We start from the raw sequence: 24,384 nt of genomic DNA on the forward strand, positions 1-24,384 counted from the left end.
TATTCGGGGCAAATCCAATACAACACATTACTGAGTACCACTCTCCATATTTTCAAGCATAGTGGTGGCTGCATCATGTTATGGGTATGCTTATAATCGTTAAGAGCTGGGGAGTTTTTTTCGGGATTTTAAAGAAACGGAATGGAGCTAAGCACAGTCAAAATCCTAGAGGAAAACCTGGTTCAGTCTGCTTTCCACCAGACACTGAAAGATGAATTCACCTTTCAGCAGGACAATAACCTAAAACACAAGGCCAAATCTACACTGGAGTTGCTTACCAAGAAGACGGTGAATGTTCCTGAGTCGCCGAGTTAGTTCTAACTTAAATCTACTTGAAAATATATGACAAGACCTGAAAATAGTTGTCTGGTAATGATCAACAACCAATTTGACAGAGCTTGAAGAATTTTGAAAATAATTATGGGGAAATGTTGCACTATCAAGGTGGGGAAAGCTCTTAGAGACTTACCCAGAAAGACTCTTCTATTGACTCCGCGGTGTGAAAACTTCATGTAAATGAGATATTTCTGTATTTTATTTTCAATAAATTTGCTAACCTTTTTGAAAACATGTTGGGGTATTGTGTGTCGATGGGTAATAAAAAAAATATTTAATCAATTTTGAATTCAGGCTGTAACAACAATGTGCAATAAGGCACTGTACATCTACCATTGAAATGGACAAGCAACGTTCTCCCCACTGTTCTATATTCTGTTGATGCCATGTGTGTCACTCGGGGCTAGTCCAAAGGCATGTCATGGAAAGGGGCTTACCAAAAAAAAATGGCCAAAAGGACTAATTTGAGGTAGAAAGGAGCTCACTTTAATCCATTGTAGAGGATGCGAACAGATGATTGACGTTAGAACTTCATATCTAATCTCTTCTTCCCTCTTATCCCTCTCCTTCACCCCCACCTACAGGGCCAGTCAAGGCGTCTGCAGGTGGAGGTGAGGTCTGTGCAGGATAGCGGCACCATGCCCCTGATAGCTGAGGTGCTGCTGGCCGTGTCAGTGGGCTGTGTGGAGATCAGACAGACTTGCCAGGCCAAGGCCAGCAACGAACCCGTACAGGTAACACAAGAACACACATACATACAGTACCTGTCAAAAGTTGTCAAAGGACACAATTACTCATTCCAGGGTTTTTCATTCTTTTTTACTATTTTCTACATTGTAGAATAATAGGAAAGACAAAGAGAAACGACAGACCATCATTACTTTAAGACAGAACTTTGAAAGCTTTTCAAGTGCAGTCGCAAAAACAATCAAGATCTATGATGAAACTGACTTTCATGAGGACCGCCACAGGAAAGGAAGACCCAGAGTTACCTCTGCTGCAGAGGATAAGTTCATTAGAGTTACCAGCCTCAGAAATCACAGCCAATATAAATGCTTCACAGAGTTCAAGTAACAGACACATATCAACATCAACTGTTCAGAGGAGACTGTGTGAATCAGGCCTTCATGGTCGAATTGCTGCAAAGAAACCACTACTAAAGGACACCAATAATAAGAAGAGACTTACTTGGGCCAAGAAACACAATCAATGGACATTAGACCGGTGGAAATCTGTCCTTTGGTCTGATGAGTCCAAATTTGAGATTTTTGGTTCCACCCGCCACAGCATTCTGCAGCGATGTGCCATCCCATCTGGTTTGCGCTTAGTGGGTCTATCATTTGTTTTTCAACAGGAAAATGACCCAACGCACCTCCAGGCTGTGTAAGGGCTATTTGACCAAGAAGGAGAGTGATGGAGTGCTCTATCAGATGACTTGAACTCCACAATCACCTGACCTCAACCCAATTGAGATGGTTTGAGATGAGTTGGACCGCAGAGTGAAGAAAAAGCTGTAAACAAGTGCTCAGCATATGTGGGAACTCCTTCAAGACTGTTGGAAAAGCATTCCAGGTGAAGCTGGTTGAGAGAAGAGTGTGCAAAGCGGTCATCAAGGCAAAGGGTGGCTACTTTGAAGAATCTAAAATATAACACTTTTTTGGTTACTACATGATTCCATATTTGTTATTTCATAGTTTTGATGTCTTCACTATTAATTCTACAATGTAAAAAATAAATAAAACCCTTGAATGAGTAGATGTCCAAACTTTTGAGTGGTACTGTATACACATACATTACTATACTGGAAGAAAGAAATGTCTGCCATTTATGAAAGTGTTTTGGACTAATACTATTGTGTATTTTGTTGTTTGTCCCACAGGTGGAAGGTGATGAGATGGACAGCTATCAGGTAAATACCATTAGATTATCTCTACTGAGAGACAGATAGCGGGACAACTCAATGATGGCTTCTGGTGCTATATCTGATCGGTTGGTGTGTGTTCTGTCCAATAGGAGCGTGATCTGGAGCGTCTGCGTCACCAGTGGCTAACGGCTCTCACCAAGAGACAGGAGTATCTGGACCAACACCTTCAGACCTTGGTCAGCAAGCCAGGTAACACACACACAACAGTCAATGTGTAGTGGAGGAAGTACTGTATAAGTTTGGGCGGCAGGTCAAAGGGCACAGGAAATGAGGTAGAGGAAGTGGTGGCAGAAAACACATTCCTCTGATTGCCTACACATCTGTGTGGCATTGAGGAAGAAAGACATTGTTGTGCTCCCTCTACAGAAAAGACCGAGGAGGATATGGAGAGGGAGGCCCAGCTTTTGGAATGGCGTCTGACTCTGACCGAGGAGAGGAACGCGGTAATGGTGCCTTCAGCCGGCAGCGGCATCCCCGGAGCTCCCGCAGAGTGGTGAGAGAGACAGGGAATGTGCGTGTGTGTGAGTGTGTCAGTGTGTGTGAATGTGCGTGAGTGTGCGTGTGTGTGAGTGTGCGAGTGTGTGAATGTGCGTGTGTGTGAGTGTGTGAATGTGTGTGTGTGTGTGAGTGTGTGAGTGTGTGAGTGAGTGAGTGAGTGAGTGAGTGTGTGTGTGTGTGCGCGCGTTTGCAAGAGAGATGGATATAGATGTAGACGGTTCAAACAGTTTTCCTATGGGAAATGTCCATATTATTCAACAAGTGTCTTTGGTCATGTTTCTTTGTTTCTCCAGGGTCCCCCTACCTGGAATGGAGACCCACACCCCTGTGCTTTTCCTGGACCTTAGTGGTAAGTTCTTTCTCTACTCTTCTTTTCTTCGTTCTCTCTCTTCTGACTGTTCTAGAGTAACATTACGTCAATCATTGAAAACATCACGTTCATTCAGCTAGCACCGCATGTCTTTCTCTTACCCTCTCTTTTCTCATTCTCTCTCTCTCCCTCTTGCTCCCCCCCCCCCCCCCGCTCTCTCCAGCGGATGATTTCAGTTCCCAGGAGGCATTGGAGGTCCCGGAGGCAGGCGGTTGGAACGCCACTCTGAGCGGAGAGGATGAGGACGACTTCTTCGACCTGCAGATCGTCAAACACTATGATGGAGAGGTAGGCACCAGGTCCTATTCATTAGGGCACACCGTATCATTTTTTTTGCAATGGAAAACCAAAAGCGTTTTTCATTGGGAAAGTCCAAGTAATCACTCTCTGTTTGTCGTCTCTCTTCCATATGATCCCTAATGAACACAACCCTGCTCCTCCCCATCCCTTATCCACTAGGTAAAAGCTGAGGCGTCATGGGACTCCACAGTGCACGAGTGTCCCCAGCTGAGCCGCGGCGGAGCGTGGCCAGAGCAGAGGGTGTATCTGACGGTACGTTGCGTGGTGCAGCTCAGCCACCCGGCCGACATGCAGCTGGTACTGAGGAAACGGATATGTGTCAACCTGAACCCGGGCAGACAGGGCTTCGCCCAGAACCTCCTGAAGAGGATGTCCACACGCTCCACCATCCCTGGCTGCGGGGTCACCTTCGAGGTGGTCTCCAACATTCCCGGGGTGAGCCATACACAGGAAGTGTTGTGATTTCTAGTCAGTTACCATGGCTCTTTTTTTGTACAAACTTACTACAATCACTAGCTCTCAGCTGTTTAAAAATCTGTCCTTTCCTCACATTCTCCTTCATTGCAAGGAGCCAACCTAATGATGCCCTTGGCTTCCACCATATTGTTTTCCTTTGTCAAGTAATGTATTTTAATACAGTATAATAACAATCTATACCATTTCGCTTTTGTCCGAAGCGTCTTAGTCATGTGTGCGTACATCTTACGAAGGGGTGGTCCCGGGAATGGAACCCACACTCCTGGTGTTGCAAGTACCATGCTCTACCAACTGAGCTGACCAGTGCCGATGAAGGGGAGGAGATTAGGAGGGGACAGATATTTTAGCAATTGAGATCTGCGTCTTTTTGGCAGCTCTACTAACTCTCCCAGGTCTCTGTCTCCCGTCTCTCTCAGGACGCACAGGGTTCAGAGGACAGGGAGATGTTGGCTCGTCTAGCTGCCAGCGCCGAGAACCCCAAGTCGGCCGACAACGAGGCGGCCATCGAGAAATACCTCCGCAGTGTCCTGGCTGTGGAGAACATCCTCACTCTGGACCGACTACGACAGGTACACACTTACACACTGAGGATGGACTGTGTTCAATATCTGGGTTGAGTTTGACATTTTTTTCAGTGTTTATAAGTTTAACCTGCTAAATAGTTGCAAACATTTCAAGTACTTGTATTCAATTACTATTAAACCAATAGAAACCTTGAATGGAGTACTCAAGCCCATCCCCACTACACACTAGGACCATCTACATAACACTTAACATTTCTGTTGGTCCATCGCAGGACAATTCAGTACGGTTGCTGCTATTGCATGTTCCTGGTTTTGACTGTGTTTAATCGTGTGTGTGTGTATAGGAGGTGGCGGTGAAGGAGCACCTGGCAGGCAAAGGGAAAGGCAACAGACGCAGTCTCAGCTCCCCCAGTGTACACAGGGTAAATGGCACATTCTCTCTACTAAAGTCATGTCTGTTGGGGTACTGGGTCCTTGGTATATTTATTTATTTAATAGGTTTAGGCAGCAGAGGTCTGCCTAATTACATTTTATCCTTCCTTCCTTCCTTCCTTCCTTCCTTCCTTCCTTCCTTCCTTCCTTCCTTCCTCTCTTTCTCTTGTTCAGCTCTCTGGCAGCAGACAGGACCTGTCCTCTACCTGCAATCTGGAAAACAAGGTGATTATTCAACCCTGTTGAAGCTATACAACTGTTAGTGTTCAAACTGAACAAATACAGAGCCCAAATTACATGGATCAATCCCCACATCTTTTAATTCTCTCCCCCTTCCGCACATTCTCTCGCTCTCTCTCTGCTGTTCTTTTCTCTCTTCTCTCCTCCAGAGTCGCTGGGAGAGCCAGCAGGACATCTTCATCACCTCGCCCCAGTTCAGCCGGACTCTGCCTCGCCCCTCGCCCTCCTCCTCCCCACCCACCATGCCCCCACAGAACCAGAGCCAGGACTTAGACCAAGGTAAGGCCCTGACTCCTCCCTCTACACCACTGCTCTACCCTCCCCTCTCGCCCCTCTCCTCTCTGTCTTTCTCCCCCTGAGACTGCTCTGTTAACTGGCTGATTCTACCTGTCTTGACATTCACTCTCTCTGTTCTCCTATCATCCTTCTCTTTTCTGTGCAGTAGACCTCTGGTGTGATTCCATCTCTGTCCTGTGTTTTAATTTGTGCGTGTGTTCGTGCCAGGGTTTCTTTGAATCGGTAATGCAGTGGCTCTGCAAACGTGGAGCGGATATTCTCCGCTGCTGGCCGGATCTCCAGGCGACCATCGCATGAGCCTGAAACCACAGACTGGCCAAACTCGTGTTTCTAAAAATGAATTCAAAGGCACAAAGTCATTTTTTGTTAATTTGTATTTAATTCTAAGTAAGTCACAGCCTATATGTGCAATTTACAAGACTATAATGATTTAATACAACTAAATGTTGTTTAAATGCTGAGAGCTTTATGTCCCTACCAGCCTGTTTTGTCGCACTCGCAAATGCTTGACAATGTATATCTTGGAAGGCTTGAAATAATTGAAATAATATAGCCTAAATAATTCATTAGGCTCCCTGTCTGGCTCCTGACCTATTTAGAGTGATTATATTCTGTTTAATATGACATGTAGCTTATTTGAAATTATGTACACTTCTTACATTCACCTCTTCATGTTTATTCCAATCATTTTCATTCAAATCCATATGGTTTGGTTTCAATACTTCAAAACCAAATGGAAGGTCCAAGTAGTCACAAAAATAGATGGGTGTCGGTTAAATTGTGATTTTAATGTATAGAGCGAATTTGGAGCTGCAGTTTTTTTCCCCTGTGATCGCGGAGGTTTTTTTGCCGGGGCGCTCCATGAGCGATGAGAAGGATTTCCAACTGCTCAACTCCGCTCACATGCTCTGCTCCCAAGTGGGTGGGACTACGCCCTCCCAGGGCCACCCATGGCTGTGCCCCTGCCCAGTCATGTGAAATCCATAGATTAGGGCCTAATAAATTAATGAAATGGACTGATTTCCCTAATATGAACTGTAATTCAGAAAAATCTTTTGAAATTGTTGCATGTTGCTTTATATATATTTTCAGTATAGTTACCTACCTTCCCTAATGGGCTACGCACCCAATGCATATGAGTCCGATACATTTCTCAAATGGCCAGTGAATTCAAATCTTCCCGGTGACGTTGTCCAGTGCCACATTTTCCTAACAGAAACCCTGGTGTGTGCGTGTACCTGTGTTACATACAGTAGTACCATTTCCTGTTTGTTTTTCTTTGTTTGATTTCACTCTCAGCGATGTCATTTTAATGGCTGTGGCCAATGAGAATTAATCATTCAGATTAATTTGCAATCTTCATGATTATAATATGTTAGTACGTGGTAAAATCATCTTTATTTTATTATGTTCCATTATTTTAATTTATTTTTTGTCATCTCTCTGACCTGGTCCAGCCATGTTTTATTTTTTTTGTAATTTCCTGGGCTTGCTTTTCAACTTCCTGTCTTAATCTCTCGCACCTCCCCCACCTTCCAAACCTTCTCTTGCCCTTGCTCTTTTCCTCCTGCTCCTCTCTTTCTTCTCCTCCCCTATCTTTTCTTCCTGCCCCTCACCCTCTCTTTTCCTCCTCCCTCACCGGTTCTCCCCTCAGGTCGTTCAGGGCTTGCTGCCTCTTATCTTTCAGTCAAAGCCCTGGTGCCGCAGATGCCCAAGCTACTCAAGTCCCTGTTCCCTGCCCGCGAGGACAAGAAGGAGCCCCTGCGCCCCTCGCCCCACTCTCTACAGGTAGGGCTCACACACACCCCATTGACCTTAGGTAACCAAGTGACATTTGAACTATCACCAATGGTCACCCCCCACAGCTGATTCAAATCATCAAAGCATGATGAGTTAGTTATTTGGTATAACGTGCACCCAGGTGGCGTGAGGGGCAATGATCGAGTTTGGGAAACCCTGTTGTAACCCCACTGAAGCCTTTCCCATTTTCTGGGATTCCCCCAAATAAACCAAACCATGTTTCTAGCCACAACACCAATCAGTAACTGTGAGCCCAGAGAAAATGTATGGTTGATGTGGGTCTATACTCCACTGTAGTTCAGTCTCCTCATCCTCTGACTCCCAAATGAGTGCTTAAATCTATGCCTTCTTTTCAATGTAGCCTATTTTTCCTTTTTTTTTCTCTCCCCATAATATGACATAATGATTTGCTCAAGTCATCCATCAGGCATTTTACCAGGTGCTGCTATCACAATAAGGCCTATCATTATCTGCATTTGAGTGGAATGGAGTAAAGTGGAGATGGTTTTTAGAGCATTCGGAAGAAATTGTGTCTAAAATAGTGAATGTTACGTTCAGCTTCCAGCAGAGCTGACAAAACACACTCTTGTGTTACAGGTTATAAGACGAGCTACTCTCAGAGAGACACTGCTCGATACACTGCAGCTCTGAAATGATTCCCACCTGCCACTTGTGATTTAGAGTTGTTTTACACAGTGGGAGATGGGCACACCTGGGGTGGTGAAGCTGGGGGTAGAGTGATCTGGAGCTGTCTATTGGGATTATGGTCATTATTACACTGTGATACAATGGCTTCTAACAGCCTACCAATCAGCTCTAAACAAACTCTTGAAAAATACAATGCTATATGAACAATGATACAATGCTATATCTCTGTGAACAAATTAACAACAGGCTTTCAGTATGCTTATAGAGAAGAGCACTAAACATGCACTGCACTGACACAAATGGCTGAAAAAAGACTTCAGTGCAGCCTTTCATATTATTGACCATAATCTGTTATTGGAAACATGTCTGTGTTATGGCTTTATATCCTTGGTTGAGAGCTATCTATCCAATAGAACACAGTGGGTTTTTTTTCAATGGAAGCTTCTGTAAAGTGTGGTATTCCGCAAGGCAGCTTTCTTGGCCCTTTACTGTTCTCTATTTTTACTAATGACCCACCGCTAGCATTAAACAAGGTGTTGCAGTCAGTTTTGGAATGGGTGGGTAGTAATAAACTAGTCCTGAACATATCTGAAACTAAAAGCATTGTATTTGTTACAAATCATTCCCTAAGTTCTAAAGCTGAATCTTGTAATAAGTGACGTGGCTGTTGAAGAGAATACACTTCTTGGTTTCACCTTAGACTGTACATTTGTAAATTGTCATGGTCAAGGCATATTGATTAAATTGTTGTAAAGATGGGGAGAGGACTGTCTGTGATTAAAAGATTTTCAGCATTTTTAACACCTCAGTTGACCAAACAAGTCCTGCCAGCTCAAGTGTTATCTAATCTTGACTTCTGCCCAGTGATTTGGTCAAGTGCTGCAAAGAATGACATTGAAAAGCTACAGCTGGCCCAGAACAGAGCAGCACATCTTGCCTTTCAATGTCAGTCTCTCTTGGCTCAAAGTAGAGGAGAGATTGACTGCATCAATTCTTGTGTGAAAAATTGTGTTGAAGATACCAAATTGTCTGTATATAGCTCTGACAGACATACTTACCCCACCAGGCATGCCACCAGGGTCTCAAGGCAACGTGTTATATAGAGCCATAATCCAGGCTTCTTACCATGTGGACTGGCTGTGCCAAAAATAAAAAAAATACTTTATTTGTTATCATTTAAGAACAGGCACCACACCCTAATAGAGTATTTTTTTGCGCTAGATTGCAAGAAATGGCAGTTACATGTTTTAAAAAATGCTAAAATCTCAGAGCCAGTAGTTGTGAAAGTGGTCCCCGAAAATTGCGTACTACATCGCAGATGTGTGCACCCTGTCATTGCTCTCTCTCTCTGGCTCTGCTGTGTATTTCTTGCTACCTGTCACTCAATTGGCGAGGGGTTGAATATTATTGGCTGGAACATGAAATGGCCCACTTGGGGGGGGATGTAGGGAAAATGGCGCAGCACAGCTTCCAGAAAACAGTCTTTCAAACTAGGGATTTCGTAGGTAATTGAGGTAAAACAGTAATTCTACTCAGATTATGGATGTATGAAGTACACATTGACACATCCAGCCCTAAGCGGGAAATTTGAAACATACTAGTTGTCAAAGTACCGGAGCATGTCTTTAAGGCGTATGTACACTTTATGTACAAAAGTATGTGGACACCCCTTCAAATTAGTGGATTCTGCTATTTCAGCCACACCCGTTGCTGACAGGTGTATAATATTGAGCAAACAGCCATGCAATCTCCATAGACAAACATTGGAATTGCCTTATTGAAGAGCTCAGTGACTTTCAACGTGGCATCCTATGAAAGGATGCCACCTTTCCAACAAGTCAGTTTGTCAAATGTCTGCCCTGCTAGAGCTGCCCCGGTCAACTGTAAGTGTTGTTATTGTGAAGTGGAAATGTCTAGGAGCAACATCGGCTCAGCCGTGAAGTGGTAGGCCACACAAGCTCACAGAACGCGGGACCGCCAAGTGCTGCATTTCAATGTAAGGTATAAGGAAAGCTTATAGAAGTCTATGGCTTTGTCCCAATAATCTTTCCTGCCATGATTTGAAATGACCAGTATTACCATTTAGTCCAAACCTTGACCGATCCATTGCTTTTAGACCTGTTATATTTGGCGCATGTGACAAATAACATTTTATTTGATTTTCTGAATTGCGTAGTGCATAAAAATTGTCTGTCCTCGGTTGCAACACTCACTACCGAGTTCCAAACTGCCTCTGGAAGCAACGTCAGCACAATAACTATTCGTCGGGAGCTTCATGAAATGGGTTTCCATGGCCAAGCAGCCGCACACAAGCCTAAGATCCCCATGCCCAATGCCAAGTGTCAGCTTGAGTGGTGTAAAGCTCACCGCCATTGGACTCTGGAGCAGTGGAAACGCATTCTCTGGAGTGATGAATCATGCTTCACCATCTGGCAATCCAACGGATGAATCTGGGTTTGGCGGATGCCAGGAGAACGAATGCATAATGCCAACTGTAAAGTTTGGTGGATGAGGAATAATGGTCTGGGGCTGTTTTTCATGCTCGGGCTAGGTCCGTTAGTTCCAGTGAAGGGAAATCTTAACGCTACAGCATACAATTACATTCTAGACGATTCTGTGCCAGGCCTAATTACCCAACATCAGTGCCCGACCTCACTAATGCTCTCTTGGCTGAATGGAAGCTAGTCCCCCGCAGCAATATTCCAACATCTAGTGGAAAGCCTTCCCAGAAGAATGGAGGCTGTTATGGCAGCAAAAGGGGACCCAACTCCATATGAATGCCCATGATTTTGTAATGAGATTTTTGAAGAGAGAGCAGGCCACATACTTTTGATCATGTGGTGTAATGTGCAGTAATGTAACTCTGCTTGTCTATGTATTTAAATATATGTAAATTCTAAAGTATTTTTGTTTGTAATGTCTTTTTCGTGGTGTCGGACCCCAGGAAGGCAAGCTGTCGCTAATGGCGATCCCAATAAAAATCTAAATGTAAGCTTCAATGGAGGTAAAATGTGAATGGTTTAACACAGAAGGCGAACTACAACTCCCTACATCTCTCCAAGAATTTGGTTCTCTCCCCATCTTCTCGAGCTGTCTAGTGTTATAATGGCGCCTCGTAAGCATTGCTCTAAGGCAGGGCTGTCAAACTCATTCCATTGGGGGCCCTAGTGTCTGCTGGTTTTTGGCTTGTCCTTTCAATTAAAGCCTAGACAACCAGGTGAGGGGGGAAGCAAAAGCCCTCAGAGACTCGGCCCTTCCGTCGAATGAGTTTCACACACGTGCTCTAAGGTAGTGCAGGGTTTCCTAAACTCGGTCCTGGCCCCCCGGTGCACATTTAGTTTTGTGTCCAGCTGATTCAAATAACCAACTCATCATCAAGCTTTGATTATTTCAATTAGGTGTGTAGTGCTGGGGCAAAAAACAAAACGTGCAGCAAAGGGGGGGCAGGACCAGGACCAAGTTTGGGAAACCCTGAGGTAGAGGAACATAAAAACAATTGGACAGAAAAGAATTGTACATCTCTTTCCAATAATTTATTTTTATTTTTTAGCTGGAACAATTGTTTAAGTGGATGAACAACATGAGCGGTTTACATAGCGAAGTGATTTCTTACATCACCTGTCTGTAAAGTAGTTGATGGGTTGCTTATTTAATACCATGTCTATAGCCTATACAGTAAAGTCTAACGTCGCTGAACACTATGTTGGTCTAGCCCAGCCAGGCTTGCTGTTTAATTTCCATATAGACAAGATGTATTGCCAATGCAGTAAGATGTAGCAATGCCATGGTTCCACTTCTGTTAACGCTGCATTTGTTAGTCACGCTTTAAAGACCGATAACACCACAATGGATTAAAAAAATATTCTGTATGGATTAAAACCATTTTTGTGAAGAGCCGAATATAATCGGCTGAGCTTTTTGGATTTTATATTAAACTCTTAGTTGAGTATAATGTGAAAGAATACTTATGTATTTCATTGAAGTGTTTCTTCTTTCCCATTGAACAGAGTTGTGTTTCTCTCTCTCTCTTCCTGGCAGCACATGCCTCGTATCATCATGCAGACGACAGGGCCTGAAGACAGCAGGATCCGGATAGAACCGGTAAGTTCCAGTCTATTTGTAGTTAGTTTAGACATCAGTCTAGTTTGAGTTGGTTAGAGATTTACAACCATTCTTCAGGCTGAGACAGTGTATTGACCATATAAATAGAGTGAGTGAATTATATTTCTGTGGTATTGACTGTAATATGAAGCTATGGTTGGTAGTAAGCTAGTGGATCTGAGGATCTCATTACGAGGATGATGGTGGTGGTCGAGGTGGTAACGATAGGCAGGCAGTATGATGTCATGGTTTGCTCCGGTCAGTCTTGAGTTGGGTTGAATAATTCTTAAATCCCTGTCTGAGGTGTGATTGCCATTGCCGTCAATTCCCCGTAGGTTGCTATGGTAGCGAAGACAGCCCTGATCCCGGCCCTGACCAATGACAGGTGGTCGGAGTCCCCTGAAGCCAATCCTGTTCCGTCCTCCCAGCATGACCCGCATGACTACCCCCTCAGCCCCATCAGCGAGGCCTCCAGTGGCTACTTCTCCACTAGCGTTTCCACGGCAACCCTGTCCGAGGTTTCTGCCGGCGGCGACCACCCCACCACCCCCCTCCGTCCATCCTCCTCCCTCACCCTCCTAGAGGCAGGGGTGAGGCTGAAGGGGAGTAGTGCTCCTGAAACTACATTACCCAGAACCCATCCGCAGCAGCGAGCTGACCGGAACGGTGTTACTGCTGCATCTCCTCAGTACGAAAACAAAATGGCCACCATCGGTCCCGGCTCCAACGTCAACAGCGTGGTGACAGGCAACAAGCCCTTCTCAGTGCAGAGGGTGTGCACGTCGGACCTGAAGTCGTTGCAGGAGCGTGTCCTTGGGGAGGAGGGAGGAAGAGGAGGACAAGGGAGTCTGGAGAGGTTGGAGATCATCCTGGACGATGAGGACCGCAGTCGCGACTTCGTTTTGCCTGACTGGCTGAGAGAAGGGGCGTGCGTGTCGGTGGGAGCCAATAAGGGCGGGACGGTGCGCTACGTGGGCAACACGAAGTTCGCAGAGGGCGTGTGGGTCGGGGTGGAGCTCGACTCGCCCTCAGGTGTGTGTTTACTGTTCACAAAGGAATCGCATGACTTAACATAATGACATCATAAGCAATGGAATTTAAGGAAGTAACCTGAAAACGTAGAGGGCCCTGTCCTTGTCCGTATGCATACACATCAAAGTAGGCAGTGTTTAGGAAATTCAAAGTACTAAACCTTATTCCCTCCTCTTTCTCCTTCCTTCCCCTCTCTCCAGGTAAGAACGACGGCTCCGTAGGCGGGCACCACTACTTCCGCTGTATCCCTGGTTACGGCGTCCTGGTGCGTCCCGACCGAGTGTTCAGACGGGACAGTTCCACCAAATGGAACCTGGAGAATCGCCGCAGTGGCGAGTGCTACCAACCCGTTTTACGGGGAGAGTCCACTAACAGGAGAGGGGAGAACCGCAAGTCCTGGAGCAGTTGAACTGGAGAGAAACAGGCCTGGGTGGGAGAGACTTTTAATCCTCACACCACTTTGTCTCCTGGCTCGGATCAACTAGAAAACCCACACATTATTTTTATCCTGTTTCTAAGCCTCTGTCTCCTTTTAGACTCCTATCAATTTCTCCCTAACTATGCAATACTACCACATCTAATGTAACAACGGTCCCTGTCCTCTACCCACCATCCACCCACAGCTTGGCAACACTACATCAGTACTGTGCCCTCTCCTGGCCAAGAGATGCTAAGCTGGGTTTCTGTGTCAGCACTTTGTGACATCTGCTGATATAAAAAGGGCTTTATGAATACATTTGGTGAATAAAGGCTGATCCTGTGTTGGCTTGACTGGCCATGCATCTGTCTCACTACAGGGAAACACCCATAGGGATCTGTCTGGATTCATTTCAATAGGGAAGACTTTTACTCAACCTGCTCCTGGTGCGCTGTCTCCCTATCTGGACGCAGCACTGTTGGCGCCCCCTGTGGCATGGATTGGGCACAGCACCTGAAGTGTGACTATGCAGAGTGCTGCTGTCTGTATGAAGTGAATCACGGGGCGACCAATGGAGAATGTTTCTTCTCGGGCCAAGGTTCAGGATCCATAGTGATGACACAACTTTTTCTGATGTCATCAAACTGGTCACCTCAAGAATCCTTCTGAACGAATGAGGCTCTATTCCACCAGACTTGGACTGGAACCCCCGACCCCTCTTTTTCAATGGAACTGTCCATTTTACACACACCCCTCTTTTTCAATGGAACTGTCCCTTTTTACTAATTTACTAAAAAGTTACTATATCCGTTTCCCACATGTGGAGTCATTTATCTGAAATGATCGATTCTTCCAGAATGTGCCTTCATGATGAGTTTATTTTTCGTTGTAATATATTTGTTAGTGGGTTTTATTAGATTTTCACCCTCTGTTGAACTTTGATGAGAATGCCTTGTGTAAGGTGATCTCAGGGACTGCAGAGTGGACATGAACGTGTATGTAGGTGCGCCTGTGTGTGTGTTTTAGAAGTTTGGCCCTTAAAGGCCGAATTTACCCATGGCAATGTTGTACAGTGGACAAAAAAACTGTGTGTGTGTGTGCATGTTTTCGGCTAATCTGAAAGGTGAAGCATCGTTGTTATGATGACGTGGTTTCTGCAACAGTCATTGGCGTTGGTTTTAAATTGTAAGTGGAGAAGTAGGTTGAAAGATGGTTCCATTATGAGAAGAAGCCCAGTGTGCAAAATTGGTCAAAAATACATATTTTGCTCATAGGGAGGAGATTTTGCACAGTAGAGGTTTATCACTAGTTTGGTGGTGACTCTAGTGATCTGTGTTAGAAAAATGGGTGCCTATGGTTTTAGAACTGTTTGAGGAAGTAGCAGTGGCATATATGTATGGTGTGTGTGCTGGACTGTACTGCTGGTGTTGTGTAACGTTGTATCAATGTTTAACGTCATGTAACGTGTGAAGCGGAAGTTGGATGGAAGCTGGTCTTTGATTTGTGTTTGGGGGAACATCTCTTCTACGCATGCGCTCACCTGTTATTTTTAGATACAGATCTGTAAATGGGGTCTGAAATGGACGTACTGACTCAATGACTTTGGGAGATGAAGGGAATCAAGAATGTGGAACCATATTATTTTTTTTAAATATAGTTTCAAAGCTTTAGGAGCAAATTTGTTTGAATGCAAATTCCAGGTTGAGAGTTGAAGGATGTGTAATGAGGGACACTATGGAGTTTTAATTGATGTTTAATTGATCCCTCGTCAATAATTTTCATTAGACAGAAGTTTCATTAAAATAAACTGTGCGCTCTCACCTAGTGAGCTGAGTCACAAGCTCTGACAGGACTCAATGTGTGTTAAAGGGATACTTCACCCAAATTCCAACATTACACATTGGTTTCCTCACCCTGTAAGCAGTCTATGGACAAGGCATGACAACAACCCATGCTTTAATCCCATATTAGCATTCTTTGCACATATCCAAATCATCAGTATCTACAATTGCTTGTGAAACTCAGTCACTTATAAAATGTTATGTACATGATGCGCAACAAACGCTCTTATCGATCCCATGACTTGAATGGAATTTGTGCCACAAATGCTAACATGTGGAAACGGTGCCAGGGAAACTAAACCAAAGCATGGATTGCTGTCATACCTTGTTTCCTCACCCTGTAAGCAGTCTATGAACAATGTCATTTTGTTATGACTATACCTTTTAACACTAATCCATTCAGCAAGCATGGCGTGAAGCCACAACATAAATGATCTATCTGTAAGATATACCCCGTCGCCCCAACGCTATGCCATTTAAGAAAGGTCTACATTTGCTATGACATATATATATTGTAATGGTTGACATATGCCTTTATCATGTGAAAAAGACTAAGCCTTTTAAATTATACTGAAAAACATTGATTGCACAAGTAATTCTATGAGGAATGATGCTGCTATAGCAACTGTAATATAACTGTATAGTGATCTGATCATTGGTATTATAAGTCCTTATCGGGAGTTAATCTTGATTTTTAGCCTTAAACACCACTTGAGATGGGACCGAGTAAGGAGGAGTTGTCAATGGGCCGATGACTGGCCAGTTGGGAGATATAGTCTAGTAGATAGGATGAGCAAGTGTTTTATTTGTCATGGTTGCCTTAAGTACTTTACCCGATTCGCTCAGACCCATTACGTTGCTGTTAGCAGAGCTAGGGTGTTTTTTTTAAGTTGTTTGTCATGGTTGAGTTGGTGTCAAGCTTTTAACCGAGTGATCATCATTGTGCTAATATAAGGAATGGAATTGAGTTTGAGGGTATGTGCGTGTGTGTTATATGAAGATTGTGAGAGCAGGTAGGTTGTGTTTAGACAGGCAGCCCAATCCTTTTGACCAATCAGATCAGCTCTGAAAATGAAAAAGATCAGAATTTGGTTGCCTGTGTAAACGCAGCCATAGTGTATCGGATGGATTTGGCCTCAGTTGTGTCGTGTCCACGCTTCTTTGCACAGAGACCGAAAAGTGGTTAAGATCACTTTAGGCTTATCTAGTTCTTTATTTCCGTGCCTCGCTCGCTCTTTCTCTCATCAGGAAGTCAGAGACACACAAGTAGCTCTGATTCAAACCCATTTCATTATTCAGTAGCTTTTACCGGTTTGTATTTCCAACTGTTAGCTCTTTAACGAGATGTGGAGTTAAAGTTCAGACCAGCACGTGTCATAAGTACTTCATTTCATCATCATGGACGCGCTCAGAACCACGTTTTCTATTGAGTTTGACTGTTAGACTGTCTATACTTGATTAAGGATATATCCATAGTTACCGTATCATTCCACAGAAGGCATGCTCTGTGTTTTAAAGAATAAGCAAGGCCCGGGGGGGGGGGGATTTCAAGAGTATATTTGTTTATCTTCCTTTCCAATATATACATATCCTATATATCTCTATCTATGACAACACAGGCTCAGAGCAATATGTCACCTGCCTTTACGTGGCCTTCAGTCAGTCTTCACGTCAATCTGTCTGTCCCTCTCTGGGTTTAATAACTAAAAACCTCCATCTTCGGCTTTCTCCAGACTACCAAGTCTGGCAAGGCGAGACTCCATAACTAGAAACCCTCAAACTCCAGCCATGGAGAAACCTGTGTAATATTAGACTGTTCCTTCACACTACATGTGGCTTGTCCATAGCCAGCAGTGGACCACATCAGACAAACTACCACTGTACAAAGTCGGGCGCTGGCTTATGTGCCAATGGAAGCTCATGTCAGTAGAGGATTCTAATGGGGAACTTGTCTGTTTTCCCCAACACAGACATCAACTAGAGTAGCGCCTCTTTACCCCCAACTCTCACCGGCCACATTCCATTTCTGTGCTGAGCTCCCATCGCTCAGGTGTTCAACACTAAAGCGGTAAGGGACAGAAATGGAATTGGGCCGGATCTTCAGACTGTTTGTGCAACTCTTCTTCTACAACGGTTGCTTCTGAAATGGCATCCTATAGTATTATATTCCTGTAGTGCATAGAGAATAGGGTGCCATTTTAGACATACTGACTGACCTGAGACCAGCTCTGGTCTGTGCCTCGTCCTGGAGTCTTGAGTTATCAATAATAGTCCTCAATGATTTGCGTATCTGATTCTGTTCTGCCAGTTGTCATGAAGTGTATTATTTCACTATATCTGTGGGAGCGAATGGGTGTATGTATGTATGTGTATATATAAAGACTTAAAAATCTGGGCACAAGTTTGGATTTTGATTAATTTAATTCTCTGCTGAAATCCAAAGAATAATCATTTATTATAATGCATTTATAATTTTCTTTTTTATTGTCTGGACAATTATCTCCCTGTAAAGGAAAGAATAAAAAAAAAATGAATTGATTTACAGATTTGTATCATCTGCAGGTTTTTTTTACGAGACTAATCTTCCATCATTAAGTGCAGAATGCTAATTTGAGCTTCTGATGCCAATTGATACACATTGAGAGCTAGACTTTAGTTGCTCACAAAACACAGACCCATTGTTCATCTTTCTTTATTCTTTAGTAGGTACAATACTAAAATAAACAAGTTAACAAAATGTTTTTCAAACAAATGCAACAAAAGGCATATAGATTTCTACATATTAATTACAGAACAGTCTACTGTCCAAAAAAGGCACTAAATTCTGAAATAGAAGATAACAGGACTCGTTTAACTATTTCATTCTGATACAACAGTGATTTCAATAATTTATATTCATTTCATCTTCTAGAATATGTTATTTCATGTATTCACATTATGTATGAATGAGGACTGGCAATAGCTGTTCCCTCAGTTTTAAAGGCAAAACCCCTCCCACAGAGGTTAATGGTCATTATTGAGTAGCAGTCCTTTAGCAAAGATGTTTTCACCTGGTTTTGTATACAGTACCAATTTAATTTGTAGATTTGACAGATTCATCAAATTCTGGGTGATGCCAAAGAACCAAATCTTGTGCTAGCTCGCTACTTGATATGGCGTTAAAAATTGTTAAACAGTCTCGAGAGACTAGTAAAGAGCTCAGAAACCTGAAGGATAAGTTTTGCCTTTGATGATAGAGTACAATAGGGCAGTGAAAAACACGGTAGTTTGGGGCCGACTCAGACCCGAGTTATGCGTGCATAAATGTAACTTTATTCCCCCTATTCTACACTTTCCAATATTTAATGGATTGAACAATTGAATATGGCAACTTTCAGGATGAATATTTACGACTATTTTTGATTCACCAACCTATCATGCTTAAAGGCTCTCCAAACCTGTTATTATTTATAAATACTTTCCTAACCCTAAATCATACACAAGATCAGAGTATTTTTAAATCTACCGATTGGTGCTGAAAATGAGATTAATATGCATGTATTTACATGGCCTTTCATCGATCCATATATTCTAGTGCAGGGATGGTCAACTCCAGTCCTCGGGGGCCAGAGTGGTGTCACTTTTTGCCCATGCCTAACAAACAACACGCTGAATAAACGAATTGCATTCTAAACTGAAGATCTTGATTATTTGAGTCAGGTGTGTTAAGTGTCACACCAATCATGCCCCCCAAGGACTGGAGTTGCCCATCCCTGTTCTAGGGAGTCTGTCAATGTAAAGTTATGGCTTTAGATAAATGTACTGAAAACTCCAAGAGAAAATCAGCTGGCCAGAAAGTGGGAGGGTTTTCAGCAGTTGAGTTAAATGTATTCAGTGTGCACAAGGGAACCACGCCTGAAAAGCCCTTTATGCACCTGCATAAAAGGTAAGTCTAAATACCAACTACTGAGAAGTGCTTAGGAAAGGCGTACATTTACGAAGTCTGAATCGGGCCCACTGCATATCAAAATGGAAAAACAAAGAAAAAAACTAAGCATTTAATGATTAACCTCATACTATACATTTCTGCTTGCCAGAGTTTTACACATGGAAAGATTTAAGTAACAAATCGAAAATAAAATGTTTTTTTTCCTGCCTCAGTCTTTAGAATAGTCTTATCTTGTAAGATACATATTTGATACAGAACAAAGCACTGGGTGTTAGTGGAACCTCGGAAGCAGCAGAAACAGGTCAGCTTGGCTGTCATTTAATATATATTGGCCTACTAAAAGGGACAGTTCACCCAAACATCAATTGTGAGTCATCTCTGCAACTTGGTCAGCTAACAGTATGTCACGAGACACTAACGTTTGCCAAACATCTCAATACCTCAGAAGCAGGGGTTGGAACCAATTATTTATTAGTTTAATTCTGAACAGAACCATATTTTTTGTTGCGTTCCTCTGTTCCCACAGAGGTTTGAACGGGAAAAAACGTTACTTTTTAATGTCGTTCTTTCTGTTCTTTTTTTAAACTTCTGAAATCTTGTGTGACGAGCGGCACCAGAATTAAAATAAAAACACATCTTACCTTTTGGTAGTTAATAAATCCAATGTGAAACGTGATAACCAGCATTGAACAGGTTAATCCATTCTTCTCTAATTACAAATCGCTCTCCCTAATTTCTGAATCACACTTGTAACGTCAGTTGGCTACAGTAAACAATACTTCGGATGGGGAGGGGCAGGTAGCCTACACGCACACTGGCAAAGATTTTCAGCTGGCAGGGAGGCAGACACCAGAATAAGTTTCTTAATGACACAGTGAGTGCTTTACATAGGCGGTTTGTTGCGCAACAGAAAAAATGAACGGAACGTAAAATAGCATTATAAGCCGGATCCCATGGTTTTAAAATAACAGTATAGATCACTTTAGTTCTGATTCTGTTTGTTGTTTCTGTTCCCTGAACTGGTTCCAAGCCCTGCTCAGAAGTGGTCTAACAATAAACTGGGACCATATCCCACCATGACTGTTGTGTGGAACTGGCAAGGAGAAAGTTTCTCAGTAGTTTGGGATTGAGGTCTGCTGATTTCATCATAACAGGAACCTACACAACAAAATCACGTTTGAATCTGGTCAACTTGAATTTGAACTACCCCTTTTAAGGTACAAAAAAAAAAAAAAAAGAAGAAGGTTATTCATCTACATAACTTATTTCACATTAAAAGCAGCGACCTGGGAGTGGGGGAACCTAGCTTATAAGGAAAGGTAGACCTAACACTTGACCCTGTGTCAGCCAACAGATCAGTCTCTCTTCCTCCTATTGCTTGCCTGGTCTGTCAATCACTCAGAACGACCAATAAGCTACGAGGGCAGGAAACTCAAGCCCCATAGTAGCTACTCCCATAAAGTGACTTATTTTTAAAAGAGAAAATACAATTTAAAATAAAGTATCTTGGATAACAGCTTGTGTTGAAGACATCATGGCATATAAAGGATAGAAAAAGAAGTGTTTGCATTACTCCCAGTACTAAGAATAATAGGGACCACAGGCAGCCGCTGGCACCTTAATTGGAGAGGATGGGCTCATAATAATGGCTGGAACGGAATGGTTTCAAACACATGGTCCATGAGTTTGATACCTTTCAATTTACTCCATTCCAGACATTATTATGAGCCTTCCTCCCCTCAGCAGCCTCCTGTGATAGGGACATTGCCAATCAAGGGTGCATTGGAAATCTTAAAATACACTACTCAAAAAAATAAAGGGAACACTAAAATAACACATCCCAGATCTGAATGAATGAAATATTCTTATTATTATACTTTTTTCTTTACATAGTTGAATGTGCTGACAAAAAAAAAAAATATCAATGGAAATCAAATGTATCAACCCATGGAGGTCTGGACTTGGAGTCACACTCAAAATTAAAGTGGAAAACCACACTACAGGCTGATCCAACTTTGATGTAATGTCCTTAAAACAAGTCAAAATGAGGCTCAGTAGTGTGTGTGGCCTCCACGTGCCTTTATGACCTCCCTACAACGCCTGGGCATGTTCCTGATGAGGTGGCGGATGGTCTCCTGAGGGATCTCCTCCCAGACCTGGACTAAAGCATCCGCCAACTCCTGGACAGTCTGTGGTGCAATGTGGCGTTGGTGGATGGAGCGAGACATGATGTCCCAGATGTGCTCAATTGGATTCAGGTCTGGGGAACGGGCGGGCCAGTCCATAGCATCAATGCCTTCCTCTTGCAGGAACTGCAGACACACTCCAACCACATGAGGTCTAGCATTGTCTTGCATTAGGAGAAACCCAGGGCCAACCGCACCAGCATATGGTCTCACAAGGGGTCTGAGGATCTCATCTCGGTACCTAATTGCAGTCAGGCTACCTCTGGCGAGCACATGGAGGGCTGTGCGGCCCCCCAAAGAAATGCCACCCCACACCATGACTGACCCACCGCCAAACCGGTCATGCTGGAGGATGTTGCAGGCAGCAGAACGTTCTCCACGGCATCTCCAGACTCTGTCACATGTGCTCAGTGTGAACCTGCTTTCATCTGTGAAGAGCACAGGGCGCCAGTGGCGAATTTGCCAATCTTGGTGTTCTCTGGCAAATGCCAAACGTCCTGCACGGTGTTGGGCTGTAAGCACAACCCCCACCTGTGGACGTCGGGCCCTCATACCACCCTCATGGAGTCTGTTTCTGACCGTTTGAGCAGACACATGCACATTTGTGGCCTGCTGGAGGTCATTTTGCAGGGCTCTGGCAGTGCTCCTCCTTGCACAAAGGCGGAGGTAGCGGTCCTGCTGCTGGGTTGTTGCCCTCCTACGGCCTCCTCCACGTCTCCTGATATACTGGCCTGTCTCCTGGTAGCGCCTCCATGCTCTGGACACTACGCTGACAGACACAGCAAACCTTCTTGCCACAGCTCGCATTGATGTGTCATCATGGATGAGCTGCACTACCTGAGCCACTTGTGTGGGTTGTAGACTCCGTCTCATGCTACCGCTAGAGTGAAAGCACCTCCAGCATTCAAAAGTGACCAAAACATCAGCCAGGAAGCATAGGAACTGAGAAGTGGTCTGTGGTCCCCACCTGCAGAACCACTCCTTTATTGGGGGTGTCTTGCTAATTGCCTATAATTTCCACCTTTTGTCTATTCCATTTGCACAACAGCATGTGACATTTATTGTCAATCAGTGTTGCTTCCTAAGTGGACAGTTTGATTTCACAGAAGTGTGATTGACTTGGAGTTACAATGTGTTGTTTAAGTGTTCCCTTCATTTTTTGAGCAGTGTAGTAATGCATTTTCTCTCAACTGGGGAACATGATTATGACACCTTAATTTAAGGGAACAGACTAAGCTACGGTTAAAAGCTAAAAACAAATGGTTTGGGTACAGCTTCAATATGCTTATAGTTACCCCCATAACAACCACGTATGGCCCCTTTCACTAGCTTGCACGAGTCCTCTCTCTCTCAAGCAATAACATAATGAATGTCTGATTTTCACTTGCTTTAAAACCTATCCAGCTTAGGTAGTGCTACAACAAGGGGATATATTTATACATTTTAGGGATTACAGAGGCCTGTTGAGAACCCTCACCTCTCTCTCCCTTATACTGCTGAAGAGGGAGACAAATGAAAAGGGGCAGACGGATGAGAGGGAAAAGGGAGGGGCGAACAGACAGTGTAAGAGGCAAAGCCAAAGAGAAGACTATACATAGAAAGAGAATATGTCTGGGTGAGGTGGAGAAGAAAGACGGAGTGAGCGAGGAGTCAAGGAATCAAATAGCATACTGCGCACGTTGGGGGAAGAAGGTGCCACAATCAGGATGCCAAGGCAGGAGCCCTCTATGCTCAGAGGGAGGTGTCCAGGGTTCCATAATAACCTATTCTGATTCTTTAGACTCACACACACAGACAAGAGCATAATATACCTCACACACTGTACATACACTGTATGACTGTTTCATAGACAACTTTAGGGCCAGGCCTCCCAACACAATACCTCTAGAACAGTCTAAATGAGTTAGGAAATGGGGAGGTAGAGGTAAGGGGAGGCCTGTTACCTTAGCTTGGACAGCCCCTAAGCCTATGCATTACTTTTGGTCATCATTTACAGTATAATGTTCCAACAAGCTCTACTTGCTCCCAACAAATATTTTTCCTACTCTACTATAGCCTCATCCTCGCGTGCACGCACGCTCGTGCGCACACACAATTATATGCTACGTTCATAACCAAGTGGGAATGTGGTATTTACCATATAGGACTGACTGGTAGCTGCTAATGGGAAACCCGTCCATCATTCCTGAACTCTGACGTCACCTAAGGAAATGACTTCGATAACAGCATTTTTGGCAGTTAAATGCAACAACAAAACATTGCTTTTTATAGATATTAATGTTTTTTGAACACCTATTTGTTTACAAGCATTATAGCTGTACGTTTCTCAACGAGTTCAAAGCGCGTGAATGCATCCAACACGTTTTTGCGACTTCACAACTGGTAATTACCACCTTCCCATTTGATTCTGAACACAGAATTACATGTTTCTCTCTCATCCCTAGTCGTCCAGCACCTCTGTTTTGATGTCACTTCCTGTCCCGCCCAGGGCCAATCCTCCCCCCGCCTGCGTTGCCAGGGCGAGGATGCTGTGATTGACGGCCGCCATCTCCACGGCAAGGGCGATGGGATCCTGGTGCTCCAGGGCATTGCTGTGATTGGTGGAGTCATCATCCTGGGGGGAGGGGGGAGACCAGGACACACCTGTCAGTCTGGAACCTTCCATCCCCGCCCCCTGAGCGAGACCCCACCCAGAGAGCAAGGAGCGGCCAATCAGAGAGCTAGCCCTCTGGGCAGCCAAGCCCCCCCTGCCCGAGCCGGGCCAAGCCGCCAGCCAGCTGGGCAGCAGGGTGGGCACCTGCAACCGCAAGAGGGGGAGGAGTCAAGGGTCGTGTTTACACATCATACTAGTTTAAAGCTGTGGTCTTCAACCCTGAGACAACTGCAGGGCGCATTTACTAAGCAATACCACAGGCTGCATTAAAATCGGTTCACGGACCATATTTGGCCCACCCTTGAGTTCGAGACCCCGGACCTACACACTGACCTGAAAGAAATGGATAGGTAAAAGCAAAGTCTACGATGTTGCTTCC

General features: G+C 44.1%; 2 protein-coding genes across 5 annotated transcripts in view; one reads left to right on the forward strand and one right to left on the reverse strand.

Moving 5' to 3' along the window:
- The window catches only part of LOC139383361 (kinesin-like protein KIF13B), an 86,839-nt gene extending 69,057 nt beyond the window's left edge, over nucleotides 1–17,782 (forward strand). The window contains exons 26-40 of the mRNA XM_071127872.1: nucleotides 921–1,070; nucleotides 2,216–2,245; nucleotides 2,350–2,449; nucleotides 2,627–2,753; nucleotides 3,052–3,107; nucleotides 3,292–3,416; nucleotides 3,588–3,863; nucleotides 4,322–4,474; nucleotides 4,774–4,851; nucleotides 5,036–5,086; nucleotides 5,251–5,380; nucleotides 7,053–7,186; nucleotides 11,885–11,947; nucleotides 12,283–12,979; nucleotides 13,180–17,782. Coding sequence (XP_070983973.1) covers nucleotides 921–1,070; nucleotides 2,216–2,245; nucleotides 2,350–2,449; nucleotides 2,627–2,753; nucleotides 3,052–3,107; nucleotides 3,292–3,416; nucleotides 3,588–3,863; nucleotides 4,322–4,474; nucleotides 4,774–4,851; nucleotides 5,036–5,086; nucleotides 5,251–5,380; nucleotides 7,053–7,186; nucleotides 11,885–11,947; nucleotides 12,283–12,979; nucleotides 13,180–13,388 — 2,379 coding nt within the window. The 3' untranslated portion in view covers nucleotides 13,389–17,782. The remainder of the gene's footprint in view (nucleotides 1–920; nucleotides 1,071–2,215; nucleotides 2,246–2,349; nucleotides 2,450–2,626; nucleotides 2,754–3,051; nucleotides 3,108–3,291; nucleotides 3,417–3,587; nucleotides 3,864–4,321; nucleotides 4,475–4,773; nucleotides 4,852–5,035; nucleotides 5,087–5,250; nucleotides 5,381–7,052; nucleotides 7,187–11,884; nucleotides 11,948–12,282; nucleotides 12,980–13,179) is intronic.
- Nucleotides 17,783–22,191: 4,409 nt separating this feature from the next.
- LOC139383825 (homeobox-containing protein 1-like) overlaps nucleotides 22,192–24,384 on the reverse strand; it is a 31,412-nt gene continuing 29,219 nt past the window's right edge. For 2 of the 4 annotated variants that reach the window (XM_071128401.1, XM_071128400.1), the window contains exon 10: nucleotides 22,192–23,966. In XM_071128401.1, the coding sequence (XP_070984502.1) occupies nucleotides 23,793–23,966 (174 nt within the window). In that variant the 3' untranslated portion in view covers nucleotides 22,192–23,792. Of the gene's footprint in view, nucleotides 24,150–24,384 lie in introns of all 4 variants that reach the window. The other 2 variants (XM_071128399.1, XM_071128398.1) reach the window with 1 other exon arrangement.

Source organism: Oncorhynchus clarkii, chromosome 25, assembly GCF_045791955.1.
Source record: "Oncorhynchus clarkii lewisi isolate Uvic-CL-2024 chromosome 25, UVic_Ocla_1.0, whole genome shotgun sequence".
NCBI lineage: Eukaryota > Metazoa > Chordata > Actinopteri > Salmoniformes > Salmonidae > Oncorhynchus > Oncorhynchus clarkii.